Source organism: Erinaceus europaeus, chromosome 14 (genome assembly GCF_950295315.1).
Source record: "Erinaceus europaeus chromosome 14, mEriEur2.1, whole genome shotgun sequence".
In the NCBI taxonomy this organism is placed as follows: Eukaryota; Metazoa; Chordata; class Mammalia; order Eulipotyphla; family Erinaceidae; genus Erinaceus; species Erinaceus europaeus.
The window spans coordinates 66,988,464-67,004,792 of NC_080175.1; the positions used below are offsets into that span (position 1 = coordinate 66,988,464).

General features: G+C 47.6%; 1 protein-coding gene across 5 annotated transcripts in view; it reads right to left on the bottom strand.

Annotated features, from left to right (window-relative positions):
- TNIK (TRAF2 and NCK interacting kinase) overlaps positions 1-15,137 on the bottom strand; it is a 328,431-nt gene extending 313,294 nt beyond the window's left edge. For all 5 annotated transcript variants that reach the window (XM_060171963.1, XM_060171962.1, XM_060171961.1 and 2 more), the window contains exon 1: positions 14,560-15,137. In XM_060171963.1, coding sequence (XP_060027946.1) covers positions 14,560-14,616 — 57 coding nt within the window. In that variant the 5' untranslated portion in view covers positions 14,617-15,137. The remainder of the gene's footprint in view (positions 1-14,559) is intronic.
- Between the last annotated feature and the right edge of the window lie 1,192 nt (positions 15,138-16,329).

Here is a 16,329-nt window from a genome sequence, read left to right on the forward strand (position 1 = left end):
ACTGTGGGTGGGGCTAGGATCTGACTCTGGGTGCTCCTAGACATCACCGAAGGGACAATGACACTTTCTGCTTCCCAAGGGTGAGCCTGGGCTCCTTACCTCCAGGACTATTCCTGGAGCCCCCAGGGAGAGGCAGGCAGAGGGGCCCAGCTGCTGGGGTCCCAGGAGAGTCCCCCTGTCAATTCCCAAGTACTCGAAGAAAATGGAGGAATTAAGATTGGGCGGCCTTGGTGTTTGCAGAAACACTGCTCTTCCTCCTCTCCCCCCCAGAACCAGCCTGGCCAAAATGTGTGGCCTTCTGTTGTTCCCGCTCATGCATCTGTTCATCTCCAAAAATAAAGCTGCTTATAGTTGAGAGAGGATGGCTACAAAACCAGCAGCGTGGGTTTGCATCCTGAAAATATTCACACAAGGCAGGTGGAATAGCTCACCAGGATAGTGTGCTGCTTTGCCATGTGTGTGAGACCCAGGTGCAAACCCAGCCCCCCACTGCACTGAAAGAAGCTGCAGTGCTGTAGTCTCTTTTTCACATTCTCTCTCTCCCTTTCTGTATCAAAATAAAATAAAATAAAATAAAATAAAATAAAATAAAATAAAATACTCACAGAGAAGATGCATTTTGCTCACACCACAGAGTGTTGCGATGTGCAGATTTCCTTTCCAGAGTAGAAAGGAAATCAGGGGGGGCTGGGTGGTGGCATGCCTGGTTGAGAGCACACATATTACCATGCACAAGGACCCCAGTTCGAGCCCCCACTATCCACCTGCAGATGGCAGAAGTTTCACAAGCTGTGAAGCAGGGGTCTCTCTCTCTCTCTCTCTCTCTCTCTTTCTCTCTCTCTCTCTCACTCTCTCTCTCCCCCCCCCTCTCTCTTCCTCTTCCTCTTCCTCCCCTCTCAATTTCTCTCTGTCCTATCTGATAAAAAAGACAGAAAAGGAAAAAATGGCCACCATATTGGGACACCTGGGGGGGGGGAGACTTCACTAGCAGTGGAGCAGAGCTGTAGTACTCTCTCTCTTTCTCAGCCTTTCTCTAAAACAAGCAAACAAACAAACAATAAATAAATAAGTAACAGTGAATCTCCAGCAATAACTCTGGTGGCAAATACACCAATAAGTAAACAACCCAGGGGACTAGGTGGTAGTGTAGCTGGTTGAGTGCACATATTACACTGCACAAGTACTAGGTTCAAGGCCCTAATTCTCACGGGCAGGGGGGAAGCTCTCATGATTGGTGAAGCAGTGCTGCAGGTATCTCCCTTCTTTCTCTCTGTTTGTGCCCATTTCTCCCTCAATTTCTCTGTCTCTGTCCCATAAATAATAAATGATATAAAAAATAAAAATAAATAAATAAACTACCCAAAGATTTTCAGCTACAGGTAAAAGTAGAGCTGGAAGAGATTGAGAGTATAGATTCCCTTCTTCAGCTTGGAAGCAAAGGTCAGTCTTTCCTGAGAGAGCAAACTGAATCCAAACAGGTCTAGAGAAGAAATAGAGAAATTAACACCTGATGGATGCTTCTTCTTGCTGACGCAGGTGTGACCTTCCTACCTGGATAAACTTGCTGAAAATCACCAACGATGCAAAGAGCAGCCCACAACAACACTGAATGTTATAGACATTTCCACTTCAAGCCCCCTCCTTTTTTTTATTAGTGATTTCATATTGATTTACAAAAGTATAGGATGATAGAGGTATAATTCCACACCATTCCTATCACCAGAGTTTTGTGTCCCCGTTCCCTCCAATGGAAACTGCAGTAATTCTCACAAAATCACAGATATGGGTTGACTATTATTTCTCTGTCTGTCTGTCTATATTTATGAAAATTTGCCCGTTTATTCTTTGGTCCTGTCTTCTCTTCCTTTCTGAGTCATACCTATACTTACTACTGCTTCCAAATGTCCTTCCCCCCCCCTCTTTTCTCTCCAGATCTTGATGGAGTTCAGAGCCCTTGAGTCATTTTCCACTAACATTTTTCCCCCTCTGTGAATATGGATCAAAGTTCTTTATGGAGTGCAGAAGACGGGAGCTCTGGCTTCTATAATTGCTTCTCCATTGGAAGACCCCTCCTCTTCTCAGCAACGATTTAAATACATATAACAGTCGAGTTGATCATAAAATGCTATATCCCTGAAAGTACTTGCCTGCTGAAGCTTAAGGTCAGATAAGAATAAAAATGCACCCCCAATCCTATGATTTTGTTAATGTCTCCCTTATTAAATAAATAAATAAATAAATAAATAAATAAAAGAATAAAAATACAGAGTTTGCCTTACTTACTTGCCTTACACCACTGCTGCCTTTGCTGCAAGAGCACCAGGCCTGATGAGATATCTATGGATATAGGAGTTGGGTGGTGGAACATTCAGCTGAGCACATATGTTTCAGTGTTCAAGGGCCCAGGGTTCAAGCCCCCAGTCTCCATCCATGGTGGGGAAGCTTCATAGTCATTGATGCAACTACTGTAGGTGTATTCTCTCTCTCTTTCTCTCTATCTCTTCCATCTTGATTACTCTCTGTCTCTATCCAATAAATGAATAAATCAATGAAATCTTTTAAATTTTTTTCCTACGGTTTTCCCAGACAAGCTTCCATTGAATCACTATTTTTAGTGATTCAGTGCTAGCACTATGAATTCACAGCTCCTGGTGGCCATTCTTTTCCATTTTCATTAGGACAAAGAGAAATTGAGAGGGGAGAGGGAGATAGAAAGGAAGAGAGAAAGACATCTGCAAACAGGCTTCACCTCTTGTGAAGCTTCCCTTCTGCAGGTGGAAAGCCAGGGGCTCAAACCCAGATCCTTGCTCTAGTCCTTGCACTTGGTACTATTTGAGCTTAACCAGATGTGCCACTGCCTGGACCCTCTATATATCTATCTGTCTGTCTATCCATCTATCTATATCTTATGAATAAATTAATCTTCAGCATCTAGCACATGCTAGGGATATAACAGATGCTCAGTAACTATTTTCTGTACAAATGAATGAACTGGTATGACACAAACAAAAAGAAAACTCAGATACTTGGATCCATGGCTAGCAACCTCTGGACGAAACCCAAATGATCTCCAAGACTTTATACAGACAGGGTGCTGGACCTCACCCCAGGGTTATGACCCAGTAGGACAAGGAGGCAGGAGCTGGTCCTGAGATGCCAGTTCCAGAGGCTCTTTCTGTGGGAGCCACTGGCCTGGGCAGGCAGCCCCATCATCCAGCTCTCAGAACATGGCTGAGCACAGGAAATCAATCACTGGGAATCTGTGAGCTCAAAATCCTTTCTCCCCCCCGCCCCTTGTTCTTTTATCGGTGGTTTAATAATGGTTATCAAGATTTTAAGATTGCAGGAGGGTAGTTCCTCTCCACACCCACCAGCACAGTTCAGCAACAGAGTCCTTTATCACCGAGTGGGTGAGCCTCCAGGTCCTTGCTCCCAATGCCACCAGAAACCTCAATCCAGGCAAGGAGTAACATGTAGCCACATATCCCAAGCAGCATGAGGTTGGTCATGCAGTGAAGGCACAGTGTTTCACTTCTCCAGTGCATTTCTTGATGGTGCAGCCTCAGCCCTTTCTCTGAGAGAAATCCCTACACCACAACACACAGCCACTCTGCTTGCTCAGACTGCCATCTCTTCACCTGCCAATGATAGTGTTCTCTGAGGCCCAGTCATAAAACGGAGTGAGGGAGCTCATTTGAAAGCTGATTTATGCTGTTCCTATTTGAACATCTGCAAAGGAACAGAGAGAGGGCCAACACTCCACCCTCAGTGACCAGGAGTCAGGCAGAAGCACTGATAAGGTACAAACCAAATCTTGTTCCCTCACTAGACAGAGCAACAAAATTCTCACAACCAGAGAGTCGGGCGGTAGCGCAGCGAATTAAGTGCATGTGGCGCAAAGTGCAAGGACCTGCTGAAGGATCTCCGTTCGAGCCCCTGGCTCCCCACCTGCAGGGGAGTTGCTTCACAGGCAGTGAAGCAGGTCTGCAAGTGTCTGTCTTTCTCTCCCCCTCTCTGTCTTCCCCTCCTCTCTCCATTTTTCTCTGTCCTATCCAACAATGACGACATCAATAACAACAATAACTACAACAATAATGAAAAACAACAAGGGCAACAAAAGGGAAAATAAATTAATTAATTTTTTTAAATAAATAAAATAAAATAAAATTCTCACAACCAACACGAGAGTAGCCCTAAGTCTACCTTTCCATCTTCATGCAGGCTTTCAGCACCAAGAAAGCATTAGTTTTCCTTTTTTTTTTTCTTTTTTTTTTTGCCTCCAGTAGCTGGGCTCAGCGCAAGCACTATGAATTCACTGCTTCTGGCAACCATTTCTTCTTCCTTTTCTTTTCTTCGTTTTTATTAGATAGGACAGAGAGAAATCCAAAGAGGATGGAGGGATAGAGAGAGGGAGAGAAAGATAAACACCTGCAGACCTTCTTCACCACTCGTGAAGCATTCCCCTTGCAGGTGGGGAGCGGGGGCTTGAACCCTAGTCCATGCGCCTATCCTTTTGCGTAATACAGTGTGTGCTTAACTGGGTGCACCACCACCTGGCCCCTCATTTTCCTTTTTAACATTTATTTATTATTTCATGGATAGAACAGAAAGAAATTGAGAGGAAAAGGGAGAGAGCGAGAAAGAAACAGAAAGACACCTGCTGCCCTGCTTCACCACTCATGAAGCTTCCCCCGCGCAGGTGGGAACTAGGGGCTTGAACCCAGGACCTTGTACAAGATAAAGTGTGCACTCAACCAGGTGCACCAGTGCCCCGTCCCCACTGAGCATTAGTTTTCAAATGCATGCTTTTCTCATGACCCTGTTCTGAATCTGAGTGCATTTCTAGCTAGATTATAATCAGAGAGGGTATTTAATTAGATCATGTATTTTGATGATATAAAATGTTCTATAAATGCTAAATATTATTATTATTATTATTTAAAGGCAGTTTGCAATTACTGCCTACAACCTATTCCACCCACCAGGCTGCTAGAATTTGATTACAGGCAGTTAAAAAAACAAAATACCGGGAGTTGGGCAGTAGCACAGTGGGTGAAACGCAGGTGGTGCAAAGCGCAAGAACCCACATAAGGATCCTGGTTCCAGCCCCCGGCTCCCCACCTGCAGGGGAGTCGCTTCACAGGCGGTGAAGCAGGTCTGCAGGTGTCTCTCTCTTTCTCTTCCCCTCTGTCTTCCTCCATTTCTCCCTCTTCTCTCCATTTCTCTCAGTCCTATCCAACAACGACATCAATAACAACAACAATAGTAACTACAACAATAAAACAACAAGGGCAACAAAAGGGAATAAATAAATGAGATACAATGAAACCATGTGGATGAGAAGCTTTGACTCCTCACCCAGGCAGAGGGGATTTACAGAGAACTTACGTGGGAGGTAAAGATATAAAATGTGGTGAAGTTGAGGCAATTACCAATTTTAAAGATTTTGTTTGCTTACTTGTATTTTGTTTTTGGTTTTGTTTTTGTTTTGCCACCAGGGTAGTCTCCGGCAATCAGCACCTCACAGTCCACAGCTCCCCCGGTGGCCTCTTCCCCCTTTTCTTGGAAGGTGGAGAAAGGAAGAGAGATGAGAGACACATGCAGCACTGCCCCACTACTTTCAAAGTTTCCTCCATGTAGGTGGAGACTGGGGGCTGGAACCCGGGTCCTTGCCCGTAGTACCACATATGCTTTACTAAGTCTCTGCCCTCCTCTGAGATAACACGCATTCAGCAGCCTTTAGTTCTTAAGGAAACTGCTGAGCCCAATTCCTGAACTATCTTCCAAACACACTGTCTTGATGACTTTCCAAAGAGGACAAAAGAGTCATGGAAACATCCCCCACCCCACCCCCACCATACACAATGCAAAAGAAAAACACTGGCAGCCCCCAAATGATTCACGCTTTACATCGCAAGTGTTTAGGCGAGGAAATGAACAATAAACACAGTCTGGGCTGACCGTGCCTAGGTAAGAAAATAAAATCCCAGGGAAGCAATGCCTGCATACACCATTATACACATCCAAGAAACCTGTTGCCCCAAGGCACAAGCTTTCTGGAGATCTGACTCCCAGAGAGGAAGCAAGAAACAGTTGTGATGTCACAGCATGGTTCATAAGTCGAAGGATGACTGTGTGAGTCACTGTGGACAGTAGCTTTGGGACAGGTCATTTGTAAGCTTGCCTACTTAGCAGCCCTATGACCTTTGGTAAGCTATTTGATTTTTTAAATATCACACAAATATCTAGAATGACACATGCTCAGCTCACAGGAAGTTGGAGGCTATCTGACAATGTCAGTAGGCTTAGATATCACTCAGGCTTGTTCGTTATAAACTGCAATCTACTCTAAGGAAGCAGCTTTGCATCCAATAACAGCAACAAAAAAAGAAGTCATGCATAGGGAGGTTTACTAAAACTATTTGCAACAGCTGGAAAGTCAAGATTGATCTTAAGTTTCATTAAAAAAAAATAGTTAAATCCATTATGATATTTGTAATGAAATGCTAAAAATATAGGGAAGATCTAACGCAGTCATTAAATGTTTGTGATGTGAACTATCAGCAATGACTGTCTGAAGACACTTTTAAATGTATGCTGATTTTTCAGTGTGGTGATATTATGGTTCTGCATTGTAGGACCATCCTTCCATGACGTAGACTGAAATATTTACAAATGAAAGAGTACGACACTTCAAAACAATATGAGAGATGGACATAGAGGAGGCTGGAGATGAACCAATATCGGTCACAAGCAGATAATTATTACCTGGGAGGCGCATTATACTATGCTGCCTACTTTTCCTAACAGGTTCACTGATTCTTAATCACATTGATAAAGTTGACTGTCTGGGTCCAGTGGCAAAGCAGTCACTCCACTATCTAACTTTGAGATGGCCGGAGCCACTCTCTCCTCCCTCCCACCTCCCTTGAGTTCAAGTCACTCTACTGTCTCCATCTTTGGAGATTTGTCTGTGTTGAACATCAACTGTCACTGGGATCATATAATGTGATGTGGCCTTGTATGGCCTTGTATGGCCGGCTTCTGCTATTCAGCATAATGCTCATCCATGTTGTAACGCATACTAGCACTTCTGTTTATTGCTGACTAATATTTCATCACATAGAAGACTGCATTTCTTCATCTTACTCATTTGTCAATTGAGAAACATAATAGTTATCAAGAATGTCACCATAAACATCTGAATGTACTTTTCTATGGATGCATTTTCAGGTCTCTTAGTCTTTCTCTCTTCCTTTCTTTCTTTCTTTCTTCCCTTCTTTCTTTCTTTCTGTCTTTCTTTCTCTTTCCTTTTTTTTGATAGAGACAGAGGCAGAGAGAGTGTGAAAGAGACCACAGCATCTTCAGTGTATTTCAGGCCAGTCTTGAACCTGAATCGCATACACAGCAATGCAGCTACTACACTGGGCCTCAGTTCTGTTTAGTTCCTATCTAAGAGTAGAATTGCTGGTTCACAGAGGAACTCTCTCTGGCTTATATTTTGAAGACCTCCCAGTCAGCATCTTCTAACTGCCCATCCATGAAGCACTTCAGTATTCTGCTTCCCTTTAGATGCGCTTTCATTTTCTCATCATAAAAAAATTTGTTGTTATTATTATTATTCCATAGAAAATATTTACTAGTACACAGAAAGATTATTAAGTGTAAAGTAAAAGACTGCAGATAGTGTATATAACATGAACTTAATTTTTAACAACTACCTATTTATGTCTAGAAAAACTCTACTAAGCCATAGAGCAAAATGTATAATCAGTAAGGGTGACTTGGGAACTCCTTTAGATTTTTTCCCATTTCTCCAATTTTTTTTTTTTTTTTTTGCAATGGAGGGCTAGGTGGTAACGCACCGTGTTAAGCACACACAGTGCAAGGATCGGCACAAGGATCCTGGTTTGAGCGCCCGGCTCCCTACCTGCAGGGGGTCACTTCGCAAGCAGTAAAGCAGGTCTGCAGGTGTCTACCTTTCTCTCCCCCTCTCTGTCTTCCCCTGCTCCTTCAATTCCTCTCTTTCCTATCCAACAACAACAGCAGCAACAACAACAATGGAAAAAATAGCCAACAGGAGCAGTGGATTCATAGTGCAGGCACCAAACCCTAGCAATAATAACCCTGGAGAACAAAAAAAAAAAAATTGCAATGACAATGTGTTGCTCTTATAATGAGGACAAGAAAAGGATTTTCTAAAATTAGAAAAAATGTTTCTAATAATTCATTGGTCCTTGTTCCCATTCACCTACAAGATTCTGGAGCCCCAGAGTTTATCTTGATAGAAATTCCTAAGGGAACCTAATGTATATGTTGCCTGTTTGAAACTTACTGTCTCCCAGTGAGCACAGCCCAAGATGGAAATCCTGAGTATTCCAGAAGAAGTGTGAAGTCACTTCCAGAGTGGCTTTATGAGTGAGAGGGGTCGCTTCTATCTGAGAAAACTTAGAGAGCTTTGTGTGGCATTTGGCTGTTTAGTGATAGGGCATAGGTACAGAAAGGAAAATGGGGTAGGGTTCCCCTTGAAGAGAGAAGAGGGGAAGAAGCTGTTCCCTGTGGCAACAAAGGCATGAAACCTGCAGCACGAGCTGACGTCACCACCCCCCCAATGATAGCTGGTTGTGACACAAGACTGGACACATTCTTGGGTCTATAATGGTAAATATATGTCTCAGGGCCGAAGTGGTGGTGCACTTGGTAGAGCACATACATTACTGTGTGTAAGGACTCGGGTTCAAGCCCTGGTCGGCATCTATAGGAGGAAGCTTCACGAGTGGTGAAACAGTATTGCAGGTACCTCTCTTTCTCTCTCCCTCTCTAACTCCCTCTTCTCTCTCAATTTCAATTTCTGTTTGTATCCTATAAATAAATAAAACTAATTTTTAAAAAAGATAGGTTGCAAGAACACCGACACAGTGCGTCAGGGAAACCAGCATGGCCACTGTGCATGAAGGAGTGGAGAGTCAGAACACGGCAGGTGGCAGAGATAAAGCTGGCAGGTATGAGTCTTCCAGGGGCGCTTCCAAGGGGAGAGTATGTCCAGCTATTGCAGAGTGGGCTGGAGACAAGACCAGACAGCAAGTGACCCAGGAAGGATATGTGAAATTGGGATGAGTTATAATGGTGTTTTGGAAGCTTTGGGGACAACTGGAGACAGACTGGGCTTGTGAAAACTAGAAAGAGACCCATCTTTCTTTCTCTAAAGGGAAATAAGCTTACAACCAGAATGGAAGAAATTATACACAGAATGCATCCAATTTTTCCTATTTAAGTCCTCTCTTTCTCTCACTAGAACTTTATATTTATATGTGTGGAATAACATTTCACTCAGAAAACATCGCCTAGATCTTCCTGGAATTCTCAACACACTGCTAGTGCAGACCTGGTGTTCAGAGAGTGCCTTCCCCCCATAGAAATAAGAAGAATCAGTGGAGATGAAAGCCTCTTTTTCAACACACGTTTGTCCAAATCGCTTTAGAAACATTGATCAGAGACTGTGCTCAGCTGAGCATGACAGTCCTGATTCAATCACAGCCGTACAAAACACGGTGACTTCAGAACCACCATCTCAGAAGGATGGACTGTGTCAAAAGAAGAAGACCAATTCCAGGCCAGAGACACAGAAAGAATAAAGGACCAGTCATAAAGAGCAAAAGTACAAGATTTCATGGCCCAGGAGCTGGTGTACTGCATAGAGCACTGGACTCTAAAGTGTGAATTCAATCCCATGTCACATGTGCCAGAGTGGTGCTCCATTTGTTTTTTGGTTTTTTGTTTTTGTTTTTTTTTTCCCCCTTTCTCTTCTTCTCTCTCAATAAGTAAATAGCCTTAAAAAAAAAAAAAGTTTTATTTGGGAAGTATGCTGCTTTGCAATGTGCATGACCCAGGGTGAAGCCTAGGCCCACCACATCGAAGGAGCTTTGGTGCCATGGTATCTCTCTCTGCCTCTATGTTAATTAATTAATTAATCAATTAATCAATAGTCCAAGATTTATAAAAGAGCCTTATAGATAAGGCCATGGTGGAGAATGACATTTCCATGAAGAATAAGTCTTGGATATTCTTTCAACAAAGCATTCCATTCCTTCCTTCAGAAGGTAATTGTGCAAACAGCAAGCCATAACTTACATTAGCTTTTGTATTAAGATTGCTACTTGCTGATGGGTACTGAAAATGATCATGTATATATTCTCGGATGTTCAGATAACTACCATAACAGTCTGTTTTATTATGAGGCGATGTCATTACAAACGTCTCTTTAATATCTCCAGAAAACAACAAACGTAACGAATTTTAAAAGCCGCTCTGCAATTATCATTTTAAGTATTGCTATCAATTCCTGAGACTTACTGAACTCTGATTACTTAAGAACAAATGACTTAAGAGCTATGGAAATACTGAGTGAGATTTCTATAAGTCCCACAAGACATTAAATAAAGAACTATGACATCCCAATCCACATACACATACAAGAACTTTGAAAAGGCAGCAGCATAAGAAAAAAAAGTCTGTATTTAGATGAGTAATCTATTTAAAAAGTAGAAAAGGTTGAAAAATAAAAAGGTTCTGATGAATCATGCTGATAAGTTAATAATGTTCTTAGAATGGAGCTAACATCAGAAGTCTCCTGGGTTGAATCTGCCTCTCCCACGATGAATGCAGATGTCAAGGCTTAGCTCAACTCATGCCAGCAAGGAAACAAAGGGATCCTATCAGTACAAGAAAAGAAAAGGCACTACTGGAAAAGACGGACTTTCTGACATCTCTTCCTCAGAATACCATCCTGGGATGCACAGTCTTTAGGATCAGATGTTGATAGAATCCAGTTTCCCATAAAATTCTATTGAATCATTAAGTGACACAGTTATATGCTGCTTTCCAGATTTCAAAGCACTGCCATAAATACCTTATTTTATCTTGAAATCGGTGCTTGTGGAAGGCAAGCAGCTGAGATCACTCCTATTATGACTTACTGGAAGTCACAGAATTGACCAGACAGGGAAGCGGAGCCTAGTGCTCAGTCCATTCTGTCTGGGTGCTCATTCACTCATTTATGCATTTACTCTACTAACTGGGACTATGGACTCCAGGACAAACAAGAGCAAATCTTAGATCACACATGGCCCCATGCACAAGGACCCGGGCTCAAGTTCCTGGCCCCCACCTGCAGAGGGGGAACTTTCACAGCAAGTGGAACAATGCTGCAGTTCTCTCCTCTCTATCTCCCTCTCCCTATCTGTAGCTCTCACTCTGTACCAAAAAGAAAGGGGGAAAAAAATGGCCACTGCGAATTGTGGAACCATGCAGACAGAGAGAAAACCCACACCATTCAAAACACAAACCAAACATATAATGGGAGGTTATTGAAGGCTTTCAAGATGAGGCTGTTTCTTCAACCTATGTGTTGATTCAGGCAGAAAGGTCAGGACCAGGAGGGAGTACAGGGTGGGGGAGACTAGCAGAGACCATCTCACTCTCACTCTGACCAGACAGGAGGATGAATATAAGTCCTGGCAGAAACTCCGTGGGTGAAGTCAGCTGTAGGCAAGCCTGGCCTGTAATGCCTCCACATGTGGGCCATGGGGAGGGAGGCTAGCCAAGGTGCTCAGAGGCATGCCCAAGTCTCCACATGCTTTCCGGGCTGGCCTTGCTGCTTTACAATGGAGTAGGGCACACTGTGGCGAATGTCATTGCTCTCATTGCTGATGTGTCTTGCAGGAAGAAGAACTCAGGTCTTTTTGTTGGATTGTGCAGACCATTGCCTGGGGCCTACATCAGCACAGGCCCATGTCACAAGTCCATGATAGAATTCTAGAAACCTTCTATGCAAAGACACTGGCATAATACACATGTCTAAACTAACCAATCCCTTGAGACATATTCAAATGGAGATGAGTGAAAGAGAGGTCACAGCACAGTACAGACATTTGTGTGTGCTCCCAGATTCAATCATTTCCCTGCAGAGGAGCTGGACGGTGGTAATCAAGATGGACTCCAAAGGTACCTTAAAACTCCATGACTGGGTATATGACAAGCTTACCTATATAAAGCAGCTTCTCTATACAAAGAAGGGAAGAAAGCAAGGAGACCCCAGTGAAATTATTGCTGTCTGCTAGTGTGTGTGCATGTGTGCTCCAGGCAAAAAATGTATTATTGATTCCTGCTTCAGCTACAGACAATGTGACTGAGAGAGAAAAGAGCAATGAATAAGGAATCCGTAAGCCTGAATTCTCTCCCCAAATCACCTTCTCAACCTCCATTGCCAAGGGAAGTGGGTGGTGGTGGTGGAGTCTATGTGACCTTGAGCCCCAGATGTCACCCCTATGGGCTTTAGCAGTCCCAGGCATCAGACGAAATGAGGACCTAAGTATCCAACAATTCCCTGGAAGCTTGAAATCTTTTCAGTCACTCCCCTCCCCCATGGCCGAGTTCATCTGCAGAGCTCTCAAAAATATCAGAACTAATAATACCGGCTTCAAACACACACCCCCTTAAGCAAAGAAGATTCTATTTCACTTAACTTAAAAAAAAAAAAAATACAAATGGTGTCTAATGGAAGTGAGCACTGTGGTCATGGGTCCCTCTGGTTTAAATCTTCCAGTGTTGCTATTTGGGGAAAATTGAGCCTGGGCCTAGTCTGGGGTCACTAGCTGAGAACAATGTGCCCCCAAAGTGGACGGATGAAGGCCTGTCCTGATAGCATCTCCTTTGAATGCACTGAGCATGGGGCTGACAAAAAGAGCATTGAGAGCATTGACAGTGTGCATTAAAGGAGCTCAGAAGCAGCATGGGGCTGGGCAAGGCTGCAGGAAATTCTTCTAGAAGCCACTGACCTTGGCTGCACTTCAGGGGCCAGAAGGCCCTGGGGTTCTCAGCAGGCCACCTATCTGGGGAGCTTAGGCCTCTCAAGGAGAAGAGTCCTCCTCCCCTAATTTAAGAGGTAGCCGACTGCCCTCTGATTGGCTGAGCTGAGCAATAGCCTTTGACCCTATTCCCAGCTAGCACATCTCTACAGGGTTCAGGTGGCTGAGCCCAACCCAAGCAGCAATTGTCCCCAGATCTGCATTTAAGCCCAAAGCCCCAGAGCTGTCACCCTCCTCTCCACACCTACAGGCAGACAAACAAACAAAACCCACAGCACAGACCCTCAGCCCAGGCCTCAAGCTCCAGGCCCAAGGCAAAACCAGTCATTGAAAGGCCGAACAACAACAACAAAAAAAGGCAGTCATTGAAAGATGTGTCAGTCACAACCCTGAATCAGGGAGGTCACAACTCTGGGTGTCCTAGAAAACCTGGTCCCGGCCTTGGGAGCAAAGCCAACTTAAAACCTCCACAGACCCTTTCCAGAGCTGGCACGGGGTTGGGAGGGAGAAGCTGCCCACTGCTGGGGTTGATCCTGGGTGGGCCAGGTCCTGCCTAGAGTCCACCTGATGAGCCCGTGCCCCACCCCCAGCAGGGAGGAACACACAGACTGCCAGGTCAGGGCACCCTCAGTGCCCCCCCTCACCTGGTGGTACTTCAACATGGGGGAAGTGTGCTGGGGGAGGACAGCCCTGGGTGGGGGAGGAGGCCAAGACAAATGTCACTCAGTCGCCGGTTGAGGCTTGGGGAGATGGCAGCGGGGAGCCCAGCGCACAGCATCATTGTAACAATGCCCCTCAGGGAGGGGCAGGGTGGGGAGCCTGCCCCCCTCCCAGGGTGGACTCCATGTCTCCAGACCCCAAGGTGCTCCAGCACCTACCCGAGCCATAAGCCTGCCCTCTCTGGGCTCTGAACTGAGGTCCCTCCCTCAGAGCCCGCCCCCCTTCCCAGCACCCCTTCCTGGCAGGCAGCACCCAGCGCCGCCCTGGGTGGGGGGGGGGGGCACAGGGACGCCTGGGCTCCAAACAACAGCAAGATGGATTCTGATGGGGCTGCTCAGTACAATGAGGTTGGGGGGGGGTGGCATTCACGGGGGCGGGGGGGGGGGCTCCACAAAGGCAGACACACAGGCACTGGGGAGCTTCCCCCCCCCAATCCTCTCCCGAGAGACCCCCCCCCCCAGGGCTGCAGTCGGCCTGCACTGAAACCACAGCCCAGTGCCTGCAGCCTCAGCGCCTTAAAGAAGAGGAGCCGCGGGCATAGGGGGGTGTATGGTGCGGCACCGGCCCAGTCCGCCTGCAGGTGTCTCAGCAGCTCTGCTCGCGATTGGGGCAAGCTGCTGTCCATTCCCTTTGCAGGGAGGACGCGGTGTCGCCCCGAGCACAGCCCAGGGTTGGTGTTCACGAGCACACACACACACAGGCACACAAGCACAGACACAAACACACACAGGCACAGACACACACACACGCACACGGACACACGCACGCACACAAGCACGCACATTCACGCACTTGCACACGCACGCCCTACACCCCCGCTCTTGCAGCAGCCCCGCGCTCTCCAGGGAGCCCGCACAGCCCTCGGGCTGACCGAGCCCAGCACCCTGCGGCCCCAGGAGCAGCTTGCAGGCCCCCGCGTTTCGGCCCACTCCTGGCGCCGAGTGACAAAGCTGGGGGGGGGGGGGTCGCTCACCCGCAGCGCCGACAGGTCGATCTCATCCAGGCTGCGCGCGGGGGAATCACTGGCCATGGCGGTGTCCTGGAGACTGGCCGGCAGGCTGCCCCGCACGGCCGCTTCTGCGGGTCACGCTCGCGTCCTCATGCGGCTGCTAGCCGCTCGCGGGGCCGGGTGGTGCTCGCTGCTTGGCGCTCGGTTCGCGGTGCTCGGTGCCTGAAGCCGGCGGAGAAATCGCCGGAAAGGTGCTCTGTGCTGGAGCCTGGCCAACGCGCTCCCTGGTGCTCTGTACTTGGTGCGGGAGCCGGGTCGGGGTCTGGCTCGCAGGGGCTGTGCTCGGTGCTCCGTGCGGGAGCCCAGCCCACGAGCCCTCCGGTGTGCGGTGCGGGAACCGGCCGGGGGCTCTCCGGGGTGTTGCGCGGGGCGCAGGGCGCGGTGTGTGGTGCTCGGTACTCGATGCTCGATGCGGGAGCCCGGGGTTAACGGCACGGGGGCGGGCCTGAGCAGGACATGCTAGAGTGGACGGATGGCCGCCGCTCTGCCTCCTGTCAGCGAGACAGCTCGCTCCCGGCTCGGCCGCGGGGGTTCGGGCTGTCAATCACCGCCCAGAGCAGGGGCGGGGCGAATGCGGGGCGTGGTTTGGTTTGTAGTCCCGCCCCTCCTGTCCGAGGCCCCGCCCCCGCCGTGCCCTTCCCCCTCCCACCCCTACGCCCCGCAGGCGCCTGCGTCAAGGTTCCAGCTAGAGCTCCAAGCTGCACAGCCTTTCCTGGGGGTTGCACAGCTGGGACAGAGGCTGAAGTGCGGGAGACGCCCAGAGGGGCGCAGACCCTCCTCCCTTAATTACTGTGGGGTTGCAGTGAGGCCGGCGTGGTGCAGCTAACGGGTGGGGCAGTGGCGTTCATGGGGCAACCCCACCTCAGGCCCGGGGCTTGGGTGCGGTTAGTGGGGGGTGGCGGGAAGTATCTCGAGTGTGGATGGCCACAGTGGTGGTGGTGGGGTGCGTCTCAGGTGCAGGTAGCCGATGAGGAGCGGGAGTCTCGGGTGCAGGTGGCCGAAGGGCTTGAGTGCAGGTGGCGGTTAAGTGGGGGTGGGGTTTTAGGTACAGGTGTCAATGGGTCTCCGCTGCAGATGGCAGGGGGCTTGAGTGCTGGTGGCTGGGGTCTCTGTGGCAACTGGACCTCCCCCAGCTCTACCATGCCCAGCACCCACCTGCTCCTCGATTCCCTAGGGAAGCCACCGAATGGGGGCGCTGGCTCTCAGGGTGTTGGGACGCACATACTACTACTCCCCTACTCCGGTGGTGGGCCCTTCCCTTCCAGGAGGATATCAGCCTAGACCCAGAGCAGGCTTGTGTATTATGTAAGGACTGTTGGGTGGGTGCAGGCTCTCCAAAGGCACCAGAGACAACCCAGCACACTCACCTCCCAGCATTCTTGCATCACAGATCCAGGCAAAACCAAGGAGACTAAGCCCTGACCCTTAACATGCTCCCAAATACAGCATAGCTAGGGCACCTTCTCTGCACCGCTGTGAGCAGGACTTGTGGCCTCCAGCCCATTGCACTGGGCTCTACAGACCTGTGGCTGTGGTTTCATAGTGACACTTGTGGTGAGAGAGTGCAGACAGTAGAAATCTTCTAAACAGTATTCAGTATGTGCTCTGCTGCCTTTACCACTATTATCATTACTGCTGACTGTGTTTCTTAATATGCAGTTTGACTCCTGAAATAGGAAAATGGTTCCGACAGCTCAAAGGCGGCAGCAGTTGTTAAATAGCTTTGGCTGCTCA